Here is a 15,783-nt window from a genome sequence, read left to right as displayed (position 1 = left end):
CGCCAAGCCGTAGACGTAGGTGAATTAATCTTGAGCCACATTTGCTAGAATACACACACAACGTGTGCCCGGCGCTGCTCCAGAGGCTGGATTGCCGTGGCTTCAGCATTCTTTGGCCTGGGGAGGGTCCACGTGGTCCATGTGTGATTTATCCACACTGCAGCTTCCCAGCTGCAATCTGTGTTCATGGGCTGCCAGTTGTTCTGCAATCCACTGAGTTTCTTTGCTGGTGTTTCAGTTCCCACTGGTCCTTTCACTGTGGAAAGTCTGGCAGACCCTTGAGAGCTGTACCACTATTGGTGGCTCCCCAAATGACTCCCCCTCCCCCTGCAGTCTTACTTTCAGCCACAATTCCAAATATACACAAAATCGGAAGTCGGGCATAGGCCACATTGGGGCAAGAGAATGCCAGGGTGGAGGGGACGCAGTCGCCAGGGAGGCTGGTACCCATACAGGGAAGCAGTGCGCACCATCCTGCCTGAATGGAGCACAGCCTTGGGATCCTCCAGCATCCTCCCTGCTGATGGAGGCCACATCTGTACTCATCTCCCTGCTCTGCCTTGGAGGGGGCTTAAAAATGGCATCTCATTTGAAACAGCAGCTCTGTGCCAGTCTGAGAGACACACTGGCTGGATGAAAGTGTGGGATGGATGGCTTCTAGTGAAGGAGGGGAAAGCCACAGCAGCTCAGCCGGATCTAAGCGGAGGGCAGTGATGCTGTGTTCATTGCCATATGTAGATTGAGTCTCGGGGCCTGGTGCATACTGTCAAATATTCCCATAGGCAGATACACCTCCACCCCTGTAACGTTTTCCTGACATTCTCGGAAGCCAGGTGATTCTGTTTTAGTTTTACTCCTCTCCCTACTCTCCAGTAAGAAGTGTTCTTTCCTAGTTCTAAGGTCATTTGAATTTTCTAAGGAGATACGCTTTTCTTTTTTTTTTTTTTTGCGGTACGCGGGCCTCTCACTGTTGTGGCCTCTCCCGCTGCGGAGCACAGGCTCCGGACACGCAGGCTCAGCGGCCATGGCTCATGGGCCCAGCCGCTCTGCGGCATGTGGGATCTTCCCGGACTGGGGCACGAACCCGTGTCCCCTGCATTGGCAGGCGGACTCTCAACCACTGCGCCACCAGAAAAGCCCAGGAGACATGCTTTTCTTTTTCCCATTTTTTGTTAGTATTATAATTCAAACTTTTAAAAGAGATTTTAACCTTAATAAGACTAAGATGTTAGATTTGCCCCTCTGCTTTGGGTTCAGTTTTCCTTCTGCTTTATCTGAGCTTTCCAGTATGGACTGCATATCTCACCGTAGTAAAGAAACAAAAGTCAGCACCCCTATTTACAAGGGTTTTAGGAGCTCTGTGTCAGGAACTGGAGGCAGAGACCAATATATATATTTCTTATTATTACTCACAGTGGTGTATAATATCCCTCAGTTTCCTCAAAACACTTGAGTCGTCACTTTTGTGTTGGAGCAGGAAAGAGAATGGTTGAGCCCTATTAGTAAATGCATTTTACCAGAAAGGAAGTTCTCAGAAGGTCAGCCTTGCCCCTGAAGACCAGACAACACAGCTGGCACAGAGCGGCTAAGCCCAGGGGTCCGCACAGGTGTCCCCCACACAGGTTTCTCCATGGCTTCTGCAGACACTCCTCGGCCATCCCTGTGGCTGGGACGAGTTGGCCTGCCAGTGGCTCCTCGTGGGAAGGAGAAATGCAAAATTACAGCCCTGTCCTAAATGCGATTTTCTCTCAGCGTTCTCAGAGATGTGGGGAAGATCAGGTAACAGACAGAATGCCAGGTAGCCAAGACCTACTGTGGGTTGGAGCTGTAGATTCCAAATCAGTGAGGTCTGTCACCGCATTGCAGCTGGACTTTCCTGCCCTCTGTTATGGACTGGATGTCTTTGGCTGCAGGAATATGAAACTTGACTCATAATAATGGGGCTTTACTAGAATGTCGGTGGGCTTCAGAAGTGGTTTGACTCGGTGACGTTATCCAGAACCCTCTTTCCGTATTTCTCCCCACTCTGCCCACCGTGAGTCAGGCTCTCCCTTCGTGGTTGCACGATTGTTGCCGGCAGTTTCTAGGTTACAGGCTTCCTCAGCTGGCTCTCCAGCAGGGACGCTTCTATTGAAAGAGCTGTTCCCAGAACCCCCATTAGTCTCGGTTGAGTCTGTAACTGAGGTTGGGGTGATATTGACCCAAGAGCCCTGCCTCAGAAATGCGTGGCACACTCAGGTTTTCCCAGACCCAGAGCTAGGAAGGGAGATGCGGACCTCCCCCCCACCCCCCAAAAAAATATCAGGGAAGGGTAGATGTTGGGCAGGAAACTGCAAGTCTCACTACTCTTCCTATAATCTGCCAATCCCCCATTACATACTCAGATGTGCAGGTTTTTTGCCAGAAAGTAGAAAATTGTCATTTTTAAAATAGCATTACTTTCTACGCTTTGTGACTCATATGTCTCCTTTGCTCGCTACTCCTCCCTCGGTTCCTTTTCCCTCCTTCCCCTTCCCACCTCTTCTTCCTTTTTTCTACTGTTTCCGCCTTTCTCTCTATCTCCTACTTCCCATTCCTTCTTCTTTTCCTCCCCTTCCTCCTAGTCTCTTCTTCCCCACCCCCCTTAATTGTCAATGCATCTATGTAACTGAACTAAATTGGTTCGATACAATGTAGTATCTCACTAAATAGAATGCTTTCACATTTGCCCCCCAGGAAGAAGAAATGCCAGATGTGGAAATTGACATTGACGATCTTCTTGATGCAGACAGTGAAGAAGAGAGAGCTTTAAAATTACGGGTGAGCAGCATTCAAAATCTAGAACCTTTGATGGATGCTTGAATCCACTTGGGTCTCCTGAGCTGGCTTGCACTGATTCTGCCCCGGGGCGGCACTCGGGCAATGGCCGCTTGCAGAGAGAAAGCAATGGGATGCTGAGTATTCACCCTCACAAACTGCATCCCTGGTGATAAGACAGGTCTTGACTATAGTCAGTTCTTAAAGCACCTTACAGATATGAGTTTCTCCAGCCTTAACTTCTTGGGAGAAAGATGGTTCTTTCTTTCCAAGAAGGATGGTTCTTTCTTTCTTCTCTCCAAAGATCTGTTTGCCAGAGAAGGAAGTGACGTCCCATAGTTATATGAGAAGGAGAGGGGCTGAGCTAGAACTGGAGTATCTAAGCTCAGGCTTCTGGTCTTGCAGTTGTGGATTATATCATTCATGGAATTAATTTCTAGATAAGATTGTTTACTGTATAATTCTGTTTAATAAAATAACCTTTATTGGAGTATGCTCACCTGATACAATGGATGTTGAGATGCCCCATGTCTCCTTTGTCCAGAGCAATAAATTATTTATTTCCCTTCCCGCAGGAAGTCAAATCTATCATTTTAAAATCTGCATTTGGGGGGCTTCCCTGGTGGCGCAGTGGTTGAGAGTCCGCCTGCCGATGCAGGGGACACGGGTTCGTGCCCCGGTCTGGGAAGATCCCACATGCCGCGGAGCGGCTGGGCCCGTGAGCCATGGCCGCTGAGCCTGCGCGTCCGGAGCCTGTCCCCCGCAACGGGAGAGGCCACAACAGTGAGAGGCCCGCGTAACGCATAAAAAAAAAAAAAAAAAAAAAATTAAAATCTGCATTTGGGAGTTTCTAAAACCAATTAACCTTTGACCTGCCATTGTTCTTAATGTTCACTGATATTTACTGTTAATGGCTGTTAGTTATCACTGATGGCAAATGATCACTAAAGGCAAGTAAAGGGTACATTTGAATGTGTTTAATGTGTTAATAATTGCTAGTGTCTCTTGAGTGGTGAACAGTCTCAATTTAATGTTTATCTATTGTTTGTAAATTTAGCTGGGAGAAGATAGCATCCTAGTTCTGAAAGTTACAATACGAAAAACAAAAAACCCGCCACCAGTTCTATAAAAAATGTAATGACATAAAATTTTTTTCTTAAAAGTAAGAACTTGAAAGGGGCTTTGGCTGCCATCAGGTTACCCCCTTTGGTTCCCACGGGAGGACAACCAAAGCCTGCTGAGATGTGACAGGCTACTCTGTGGTTAAATCACAGCCAGGCTCTTACTCTCCACGTCCAGTATGATTGTCACCATCTCTTACAGGATGTCTCAACTTAAGTGTATCCAGTTCATTATTAACCACATTGGCAGCCAGAAGGATGGGTGTGTGTGTGTGCTTCTGTGTGTGTGTGTGTGTGTGTGTGTGTATTCTGAAGAGTGCAAGGCATTCCTGCAAAAGAAGGGTACAACTTTTTGTATCTTCAGAGGACCAACAAATGCTGAAATAAAGTGTGGTTCTAGGTAGTCAATATGAAAAATTGATTTACCATGTTACGCATAATACTATAAATATGAAATGATTTTTGACTTCACTTTTAAAATGATACTGAATTTTAAAATAAAACTTCTGTGTATTTCATTCTAGGAAGCTCTCGTAGACTGCTACAAACCAACAGAGGTAAACAAATTACTTTTCCTAAATGCCAAGTTTGAATTGGTTTTTATTAAATCAATTTGTCTATTTTTAAAGCTAAACCATAATAAGCGGGGTGATTATGTGTATACTAAGTAGCCATTATTATCCATAAGTGAAGGGTATGTGTTTGTTTTAAATTAATTAATTTTTGGCTGCGTTGGGTCTTTGTTGCTGCGTGCGGGTTTTCTCCAGTTGCAGTGAGCGGGGGCTACTCTTGGTTTCGGTGCGCAGGCTTCTCATTGTCGTGGCTTCTCTTGTTGCGGAGCACGGGCTCTAGGCACGTGGGCTTCAGTAGTTGTGGCTCACGGGCTTCAGTAGTTGTGGCACATGGGCTTCAGTAGTTGTGGCTCGTGGGCTCTAGAGCACAGGCTCAGTAGTTGTGGTGCACAGGCTTAGTTGCTCCGGGGGGATGTGGGATCTTCCCAGACCAGGGATCAAACCGTGTCCCCTGCATTGGCAGGCGGATTCTTAACCACTGCGCCACCAGGGAAGCCCTCACGGGTTTGAATAGTACTAACTTGCTTATTCGTAAACCTCAGCACGTCTGGTTCTGGAAGACTTAAAACTAATGGAATTGGGTGTGTTGCCTGCTTTTATATAAAGACCAAACTTCAGAGGAAATTGTGAGAGGGCTTGGAATCATTTCAGTGAAAGTTTTAGATTTATAACTGGAGAATACATTCTATTAGTGTATAGGTATGTATTTTTTTAAAGCTTAAAGCTGATTCTGTCATTCATAATTGAGCGATTGCCTTGATTGGAAGGATAAATTTTATGGTTTGTTTGGATATTTGTCAAGTGTGTAAGTATTAATGTAGAAAACAATAGATGTTAGTTTGATTAGACCAAAGCATTTAATGTATACCCTAATGACCAAAAGCTTGAACAGTGTACAAATTAAGAATTTGATCAGTTATGAATATATTGGTAAAAGAGGTACTTTCAGTTTGTTCCTGTGATAAATCAGAGAAATTAGAAGATCCATCAGATGTTTTGTAGTCTGTTTGCAATATCAAAGCAATGATGGTAGGACTTCTGTTTTTTTGAAGTGGTATAATTACAAAGTGAGAGGAAAGCATGCTTTTAAGAGTGTGTAAAATTTAAATGAGTGTGGGGTTTTAGGGTAATTTGGTTTGAGGTCAGTTACTTATTTGAGCTTTATTCTTACAATCTCCAGTTTTCCTTTATATTGATTACATTCTGTATTCATAGAGATATTTTAATTTTAATTTTTAAAATATATATTTTTAATCAATGTAATACATATTCATAATTTTGAAAGCCGAAAATACTATTAGGCTTATGAAGAAAACGTAAGAGTGTCTTTCCCACTCCTTAGTCCCCTTCCCTAGAGGTGTATATTTTATATTTACATACTTTATTTATATATTTTTATACAACAACAATTTTGGCTGTTTCTCTGCTATTTACTCTTTTATTCCTAAATATACATTTACTACTTTTTTTTTCACTTCTTGACTTAAGAGGAAATATGATAGATCCTTCACTCTCCACACAATTCATTCTCCCTCCATCCCCTCAATAAAGTTATGTAACAGTATTAGTTTAAGTCAGTAGTCAAGGTTCATAATATTATGATTTAAACAAATTTTTTCACTGCTAAGTCAAACAGTAAAATATGACCACTGCTCCTTTCTTGTATGGTCATTTGTTTTTCCTGGAGTTGATAACTACCTTGTCATTTATTTTTGTTTCGTGCCTATTGATATTTTTTGTTAAACTCTCCAGAATCTTTGTCAAACTTGTAATATATTTTTTTGTATGCTCCAACATACAATTACTATTCCTCCATTCCAGGCTTTCTTCCTGGAGTCCCTATGCAACAATCTGGAGAAGTTATTCTCTGGGTTTACTGAGTAGCTACTGTCCTGAAAGTTCTGTTCAGATGCTTTGTTTCTTAAATCCCAGTCTTCCTCATTTTAGTTAGAGTACATCATCCAGTAGCTTTTTGAGAAAGGATGCATAAAAGGTAAATTTTTCCATCCTTGCATATATGAAAATGTATCTTGGTCAATAGTTTGGATGATGTAGAATTCTAGAATAAAATTCATTTTTAAAACTCAGTTTTAAAGGCATTATTCCACTGTTGTATTACTTCTGTTGTTAAGAAGTCTGATGCCTTTTCCATTCTCAGACCTTTGTAGGTGACCTGTTCTTTTCCCTTCAGTTAACTTTTAGAATTATCTCCATATTTTGAAATTTTACAGTGATACACTCTAGTGTGGGTCCTTTTCTATTCATATGCTGGGTACTTTGTAAGCTCTTTTATTTATTTTTTAAATTAAATTTTATTGGAATATAGTTGCTTTACAATGTTGTGTTAATTTCTACTGTACAGCAAAATGAATCAGCTATACGTATACATATATCCCCTCTCTTTTGTACTTCCTTCCTGTTTAGGTCACCACAGTGCATTAAATAGAGTTCCCTGTGCAATACAATACGTTCTCATTAGTTGTCTATTTTATACATAGTATCAATAGTGTATATGTGTCAATCCCAATTTCCCAATTCCTCCCACCCTTGTAAACTCTTTCAGTCTGAAGATTTATGCCTTTCAGTTCTTCAAAGCTTGCCTTTTATCATTTATTACTTTTCCCCTCAGTATTCTATATTTTTGGCTCTCCTGTTATTTAGATATTTTACCTTCTGGATCGGACCTCTAGTGTCTTATCTTTTCCCTTCTGTTTTTCATTTCCTTGATCTTTTGTTCTACTTTCTGAAAGATTTCCCTGACTTTATCTTCTAGCCATTTTACTGATATTTAAAAATTTCAGCTATCTTATTTTTAATATCTAAGAACTCTTTTTTTAAATCACTGTCTACTATTTCATTTTAGTATTTCTTCTTATATTATGGATGCACTCATTTCTTTTCTTTTCCTTTGAGAATATCAGTCAAATGTTTTATTTTCTTTGTTTTTGTTCTCAAGATTATTCTGCCCTCTGCATTTTCTCAGAATCACCTTTTTTTCTGTCTGTTTTTGTCTGTCTTTAGTGATTCTGGGGAGTGTACCCATGTTTGAATGTTAGGACCCAGTACACTGATTGGAATCTGTGTGAGCACAACTTGTCCATTGGTGGGTCTCACCATGGAGTGGCCAGGTTGCAAATCAGATTTTTTTCAGTGTGTGTGTATATGGAACAGGGGGATTCCTCATACTGTCACTATCTGGACATCTTTTTTTCTGGCTTTTTTTTTTTTTTTTTTTAAGAGTTTGATCCTGTTAACTCCTATCTGAGGGTTGATCATCCGGTTTCAGCCTTTTTGGAAGTAAGGATGGGAAGGTGGCAGAAGACCTCACCATTTAATTCTTTGGGGACTAGAACTCCTTTATTTATAGTTAGTTGGGAAGTTAATGTAAGAGTTAAAACAATTAGGTATTTGGAGAGCAGTAGCAAATTGTTGTGAAGGGTTAGACAAGCTTAGTGGGACTGTAGTCAGGAAAAGTGGTGGATTATGCTGATGAATTAACACGTGGTGAGGGGGTGGGGGATTGCGGCTGAGAGGAGATCCGGACTGGTGGGTATAGACGTGCCATTTACTCACTTTATCATTCCCTTTTTCTTCAGTTCTTCTGGGTGGAGAAGTTCATGTTTTGGTGTTTAGGTGAGAAAGGTTGGATATGCATGAGTTCCCCTCTCCCTCAAGGTTTTGCGGTGTCTAGGGAGAAAAGTATTTACACTCACTCACAACAGTTAGATGAAGTGCAAGGTCTTGTCCTCCTGGAACAAAAGCGTTCCTCATCCGGTCTCTGTAAGGAGGCTTATGAGATGACAGGATATGGTATTTGAATGCTCTCAGAGTTCCAAAGGGAGAAAGAAGAAAAAAAGCGCTGGAATTTACGAGTGAGCCTCTCGCGTTCCTTGTTTAGCACATGGTTTCTAGGAATGGAAATGGTGTCAAATGCTGGGGAGTTTCAGTCAAGCTCATTGATCTATTAAAGAATCATTTCAGAAAAGTTTGGGTAGTTTTGCCTTTGAGCTTACGTGCATAAGAAACAGATTTTACTGGCCCCTGGATTGTGATGATAGACATAATAGCTTGTGTTTCCCCAGAGCTCTAGAGTTCAGATTGCGGGAACAAGCATTATCTTATTTAATCTCACAACCGTCACCTGAAGTAGAGAACTCGCGTACCTTGTCTAAGACCTCATAGCAGTGAGCAGAGAGGCCAGGACTCATCCCCGAGTTTCTGACACCTGGTCTTGTGCTCTTTCTTTCTATCCTGCCGGTCTTCCTAAGCTGCTTGGCTCGGCAAGACCTTTAGGACATTAAAGGACTTTGTCTTATCTCAGCTAAGTGCCTAACAAATTAATGATGTTCCTTTTCAAGTCGTCTTCTCTGGAGGTGCTATTTTTTTGATCAAAAGAATTTTACATACAATTATTATGCCCCTTTGAAGTTAGAAATGTAAGGAAGCCATCTTTGCGGAATCAGACACGTCTATTTATAGTCTCATCGCAGAGGCTGGGGTGGGGAGTGAGGGGTGGAAAGAAGGCTGGGCTTTGAATCAAGAGTCTTACACCAGCACCGGCAGCAAACGTGTGTGACTTTAAGCAATTTTCTCAACCTCTCCGAGCCTCCATTTCCTCCTTTATAAAAATGGAGGTAATCATGACCACCTCCCTGGGTTTTAGTAAGGGCTGTTTGCAATGATAATTCTCTTAGCCGTAACAACAACAATGATAATAACAGCTCAGTCATTACTGAGCACATGCCAGGCACTGATCTAATCACATGTATTAACTCATTTCACCTTCGCAACGGAGCTGTGAGGTTGGCACTATGATCGTCAGCTAGAGAATGTGAGACACAGAAGGCTGCATAATTTGCGTCAGGTGACATAGTAAATAAGTGGAGAAGTCAGGGTACATAGGAAAGCAAATAACATGGAGCTTGACACATGCTAGCTGAATCTGGTTCCATATAAGGCCGTGCTACTCCATTACATATTAAATACGCAAAATGCCCAAATTCACTGATAATGATATTCGAGTTGAAGAGCAGACTTTAAAGAAGCTGCTGATTTCACAGAAGTGATATTGTTTTGGCATGCCACTTCCTGTCACAGACTGTGGCTCCATGGTTTCATCCTGTGTGGGTCCCTGGCTAATAAGAAAGGGACTCATGTGTCCCCATGTTGATTCATATTCCAAACTGTGGACCCTTGACATTTAAATCTTTCCTGACTTAGACTCTTTAGAAAACACAGCAGTATAATTGTGGTCACCACACTTAACAGATTAGTGATTAACTAGTAAGAATGGTGTTTTAATATCACCATTAATGGTGATATTAATGGTGTTTTAATATCAACTACATCAGCAAATGCCATTTCTGATGTAGTTGATATTAAAATAGAGCTGATTTAAAGGTAGAAGAAGGATGTTTCTTCTAAAGGTAGAAAAGGAGTAATTTTGTTTTGGTTATTACTTGGATTTGAAGGATCCTAGTGGACATTGTAGAAATCAGGGAGAAGGATGTCGAGGCCAGCTAGCCAGGCTAGAGAGGAGCTTTTTTTCTTATCTCTCACTCTGACTTTGCATGGTTTCCAAATCTCAGGATCACGGAGGAGCGCTTCCATTGTACTGGGATGGTGGACAGAAAAATGCATGTAGTATGGGCTTGAGGGCATCTCTCTTACCATCTGTTAAGGGAGTTGCCAGTTCTATCTGTGGACTTCTAGAAGCCTCTTTTTATAGTTAAAGGTGGCTGTGCCATTGCTCTCTGATAAACATCAGAGTTTTCTTTCTGATTTATTTCCTTTCTGTTATATGGAGGTCGAGGTACTACCTGTCATCTTAGCGATCAAAGCCTGTAAGTTGATATGCATCAGGGGTTCGCTCAGGATGACTCAGTCTGTGAGTAGGTGGTGAAAGGCATCTTTGAATCCCAGTAGTCAGCTGGGTCATGGAAATGTCATGCCATGTGACGGTACAGAAGAAGGACGTCTAATTATTGTTTGCACATAGGAATTGACCAGAGCTTTCAAAAAGGCTGGCCTGCTCTGTTGTTCGTCCTGTGTTGGTGGTAGGAAGGCAGATTCTCCTTCTCTGCTTTGGTGTCACAGTGACTGCATCTTACTTTTCTGACAGGCTTTGGTGATAGCCATTGTCAACTCATACTACTCACATCAGTCCTCTATCCATTTAACATCTTTTTTTTTCCCATTTAATATCTTAACCTGTCGTTTAAAATATTGTTCAGTTGATGTGTACATGGAAGTACTCCCAGCCCCTAATCACTGAGCCGACTGCAGCAGAGAGAAAATGTAAACTGGGAGAGGCTGGGCGAGTGACTGGAGGAGGCATGGCTTGGCATTTTGCTATGTTCTCTTTATTCATTTGCTCAACAAATGTTTATTGAAATCTGCGTGCCCGTAACTAATCTAGGGACTTAGGGTAGTGAATATGTGATTGTTAAAAACAATCTCTTAGAAGGACACAGCCAACTATGGTGAGAATTTCAATGCTCAAAGAATATTACAATAGGAATAAAAGGACAGAAATGCCAGGGTGTCAGCTTATCCCATGGTTCTCTAAGTTAGGAACCAGTTGCTTAATGGAGAGTGATTTTAGGGGATCTGTACTCTGCTAGAAAAAGCAGAAGAGGCAGGCTACATGCAGGGAAATCTACCCTTTGAAAGCTGTCACCGTCAGAACCATGTTTCTGAAAAGTGAGAATTGGGAAATTACAAAGAAAGACCCAAATCAATGAGAATGATATTCTAGTGGTTGGAGCCATTGGCGATGAGAGCCTAATTATGTCTTAGCGTAATTAGACAGGTAAATAATAAAGAGTTGGGATTTATTAGCCAGAAACATGGGAAGCTTCACCTGTGGCCCAAAGGATTTTAGTCCCAGTATGTCAGTTGCTCACACACGTTCATTAGGCCTCCTCTGACCAGGGGGAAAGAGCCAGGATGTGCTGGAGCTGCCATTTGGACACATTTTGAGTCGACATCCTGTGCTCTGTCTACTTCTCACTGCCTTTCTCTTAATTCTTACTAGGTGAGCACAAGCTCTACTTTGGAGTATTTATAAATCTGATTCTGATTGTCTTTATTGAGGAAAATCAACCCTGAAATATTAGGAAAGCTTGCCAAAGACATGTAATCATGGAGCAAAACTCTGCATTTATTTTCTGGTCTTATTCAGCACTCTGCAGTGTTAGGGAATGGTCCCCAAGACCATCCTCACTTCTGACACCAATTGCAAGTTCCAAGGTCCCCAAACCATACTCACGGTTGACAATTTGCTAGAAGGACCCACAGAACTCACTTAAAGTTGTCATACTCACAGTTAAGTTTTATTACAGTGGAAGGCTACAGATTAAAATCAGCCAAGGGGAGAGAGATGTGGGACAGAAGCCAGGAAATTCAAATGCAGAGCCTCAGGCTCTTCTCTCCCAGTGGTGTCATGGACAGTGTTGATTCCCTCAGCTGTGATGTGTGTGTTATGTACAGAGTAGCCAATGAGGGAAGCTCACCTGAGCCCGGGAGTCCAGTGTTTTTATTGGGACCTGGACACGTAGACATGGTTGACTGTGGATGTAGCTAACCTCAGTCTCCAGACCCTGGGGATATAGAGCTGATACCACATGACCTGAAGCGTGTCGTCCCCCCACGCCCCGCCACCAAAATCACACTGTTAGACTCTCTTGCATGGCCCAAGGTCCCCGGGTAAACAAAGGCACTTTTATCGGGGAGGCGTTCCAAGGATTTAGAGCTTGCCACCTGGGATTCTAGGGCAAAGACCAGACCTCCTTTAGGGCAAGGTTAAATTCTTTACTACACTCTTAGAAGCAGGATGAATAATGATAATGATGATGATAACAGTAATTGCAAGAAAACATTAGGAAAGAAGAAAGAGATACCATTATAGGAAGAGCCACAGGCATCTTGCCTTTGGGGAGGCTTCCCCCCCCTCCGACCCCCACCCCCACAAGAAATTAATGATTGTTATTTTATAAAAGACTTGGTGGAGGAGGTACAAGCTTTAAAGGCAGTGGACCTTCAAATGGTTGGCATTTTCCAGTGATTGATTGTGATTTTATGGCCTTTTCTTTTTCCATTAAATTCAGAATGAATGATCACGTTTTAAATGCTGATCAACCCTATATTAAAAGCAGCTTTACATTTTTTTGTGTTTAGACTTAAACGGACAGAAGAAAGAAATATGAGTTAAAGACAATTTGACACATGACTTTTGGATTTCTATATCTTTAGCAAGGAGTCACAATCAAAGAAGCAAGTCTCAAACAGTTTAGAAATGGAGTTCTTTCATTTAGACAAGATTTATATATTTGTAGTAAATAATATTGTTCTTCATTGATAATGGGACCCATGATGAAAGTAGTTTCTTTAGTGATTATAAAGTGGGAGACTATAATTTTGCTGAATTTACTCCATTGATAATTTACTGTGGTTGGATTACTTATGTGGCCCTTACGTTGAGGGAATTGCAAGTGTACGGATTGTGAGAAACCCATTAGTAAGTGAAGGAAGAATTAAATGCCAGTAAGGTTGAATCTGGTGAGGGCAAATGAACTGTTCTGCTGCATATAAACCGAGGTTAGAATTTGGGTACAAAATAAATTAATCTAAGAGCAGGGGTCTGAATCTCTAGAATAGATTAATGGGACTGCTCTCACCAGCAGAACAAATTAATCTTTAATAGTGGATAGTCAAGAAAGTAAATAGAATAGTGTCAGTGGTTTTAAGTTGAAGGCGGGGAAACCAGGATGCTGTTAAGACCTTCAGGAATTCATGTTGGCAGAAGTCATTATAAGCACAGCAGGCACAAACCCTCACCCAGAGCAGATTCATAAACCTCTTTTCAGATAATGAGAAACAGGATCAGTTCTGGTGTGCCCTGTCAGCAAACGAACCTCTCTAAAGATAAACCCTCTCCCTTCCCTCCAAGAAAGCAGGGGAAGTGAAGTATTTCAGTGATGAGTGATGATGGCACTTGTGGTACTGAATAACGCCAGTGGCTGCGGGGAGCAAATCCCAGCATCACACAGGGATGGGGTCGCCCCCGAAGCTGTGTTCCTCAGGGCTGATTCACTGCGTGCCCCTTTTGGCCTCCTGTGTGACCCCGATATCCAAGCCAATGAAAGTTTACAGTGTGATTTTTAAATGCTTAGCCAGTTCTTCGGGTGAGGACATTTGCCATTTGGAACAGTTTTCAGGTGTTGCCAACACGTTTGAAAAGAGGTGCGTACTACCTACCCTTCCATTGTTCTCACGTATCTAATCTTTGTTGGATCTAGAAATTCTTCTCATAGAGCCTGGTGACTCTAGTTCACAATACTGTATCGTATGTTTGAAAGCTGGTAAGAGAGTAGATCTTAGAAGTGTTCAGCGTAAGAAAAAAATTGTAACTCTTTGTGGTGATGGATGTTAACTAGACTTACCGTCATGATTATTTCGCAGTATTTACATATGTTGAATCATTGCGTCATACTCCTGAAACTCGTATAATGCTATATGTCAGTTACATCTCAATTTAAAAAAAAAGAAATTCTTCTTTCTCCACCCGATCACTACTTCCCTGATTCCCATGTCATCTGTTGGATGTCAGGCTTTTGGAAAGAAGCGTCAGGTAGCTATGTAGAACGTGCACGAGGTGACTTGATTTGCCGTCGTTTGGCAGTGAGGCTCAGGACCTGGGGCAGATGGGCCTGTGAACGTGCATTTTTAGGAAATGACTAGTGCATTGATTGGGGTGACAAAGAGGAGGCAGCACACGGGGAAGTCGCTGACTCCCATGGATCCCAGGCTTCAGAACCCTCCCTTGCTCTTTCTCCTCACCCCGGTTGGTACTCCGTGTAAGGGGTGGGTGGCATTTTTCTGGCAAGTAGGTAGAGCATCCAGCATTCTGCTGGGTGCCCTTGTTTGGAGCTTGCATGACCTACACGATCACTGTGGTTGGTGGCACCATTCACCGAGCTGCGGTTTTAAGCATTTCTTTGGAAAGTCCTTTTGTCAGGAAATACTTCCAATCAAAGGGCTACCGCATAATATCCATTTGTCTTGTTTATCTTTTCCAATGACTTGAAATGCTTGAAAGAACATGAGTGCAGTTAAATCATGCACAGAACAGCGACTTGCAGTGATACCCTGGTTTCTCCTTTTCCCCAGTGATACCCTGGTTTCTCCTTTTCCCCCTTTCCGTTGGACCCACCTTCCTTAACGCAGAGCAGTGTCATCACTGAGCGTAACGGATGAATCACCTCGCTTTGAGCGACTAGGGAAGGGTCCCAGACGCCTGCCTATGGTGTTAATTACAAAATGCGCATCCATCTGCCGCCTCTGGCGCAGACCCCAGCAGGCAGGAGGGGGTGGCAGCTGAAAGCCATGGGACCCAGGAGGGATCCGGGACAAGAGCTCAGAGAGAGTGTGGCCACTGCGAGGCCATGCCCTGTGCCAGCGCCACACGGCCAAAACTCCAGAGCGAGGAGGGACCTTGTGTTCTCTTGATGCTGCCAGATCCCTTCAGAAGTGTATACTTTGGCTTCTTTCTCTCTTAGGAGTCTCTCTGTGAATCAGGTGGCTGCATGTCATATTAAGTCAGGTTTCCAGGGTCACTGGAAATGTTTCTTTTCTTTCTGTTGCTTCTTTGATCTCTTCTGTACGTGTGTGCGCGCACACATGCCTCCCTGACCCCTCCACCCCCAGCATCCTAGGCTCCGCTCTTCTCCAAGTGCTTCTCCTTTTCCCTGACTCTCCCAGGTGGCCTAATGTTCCAGGGCTGAAAGGAGACCCTCTAGAAGCTTCCTCCATGGTAGCTGGAGCCAGTTGATACTTTGTACAATTCCACCCTCCCCCAATGATATACGAAGATTCTTGGGTTGCCTCTCTCTCTACTTCACTTTAATGCCTCAGCTGTATGAATTAATTGCTTCACACACACATTTCTTTACTTTGCAAACCTTTGCTGAGCACCTCCTGTGTATTAAGCTCCACGCTAGGAAAACAAAGAGGAGTTGGAGCCTTGCAACCAAGTAGGAGTGACACGTGTGCTCATGAATTAGCTTGCATGCCTTTTAACTATATAAATGATACTTTGCAAGTTTTCTCAGCCTGCTTATTGTGCCCAACGTGAGATTTGTGAGATTTGTCCATGTTGATACAGGAGGCTCTAGTTTATTCATTTTTATTGCATTCCTGTACAGTAACATTTTAAAAAGTGTGTATAGTCATCTTTATTATTAATTCATGAATACATTAGAAACCGACATGGATCTCTTTAGTAAGACATCTAG

At 42.5% G+C, this 15,783-nt stretch overlaps 1 protein-coding gene across 1 annotated transcript in view; it reads left to right on the top strand.

Annotated features, from left to right (window-relative positions):
• The window catches only part of PPP1R14C (protein phosphatase 1 regulatory inhibitor subunit 14C), an 86,068-nt gene that overhangs the window by 62,226 nt on the left and 8,059 nt on the right, over nt 1-15,783 (top strand). Inside the window, exons 2-3 of the mRNA XM_065889082.1 lie at nt 2,716-2,799; nt 4,442-4,474. Coding sequence (XP_065745154.1) covers nt 2,716-2,799; nt 4,442-4,474 — 117 coding nt within the window. The remainder of the gene's footprint in view (nt 1-2,715; nt 2,800-4,441; nt 4,475-15,783) is intronic.

Source organism: Phocoena phocoena, chromosome 12, assembly GCF_963924675.1.
Source record: "Phocoena phocoena chromosome 12, mPhoPho1.1, whole genome shotgun sequence".
NCBI classification, from domain to species: domain Eukaryota; kingdom Metazoa; phylum Chordata; class Mammalia; order Artiodactyla; family Phocoenidae; genus Phocoena; species Phocoena phocoena.
The sequence above is the reverse complement of the archived record's forward strand: the minus strand, read 5'-3'. Positions and strand labels throughout refer to the sequence as shown.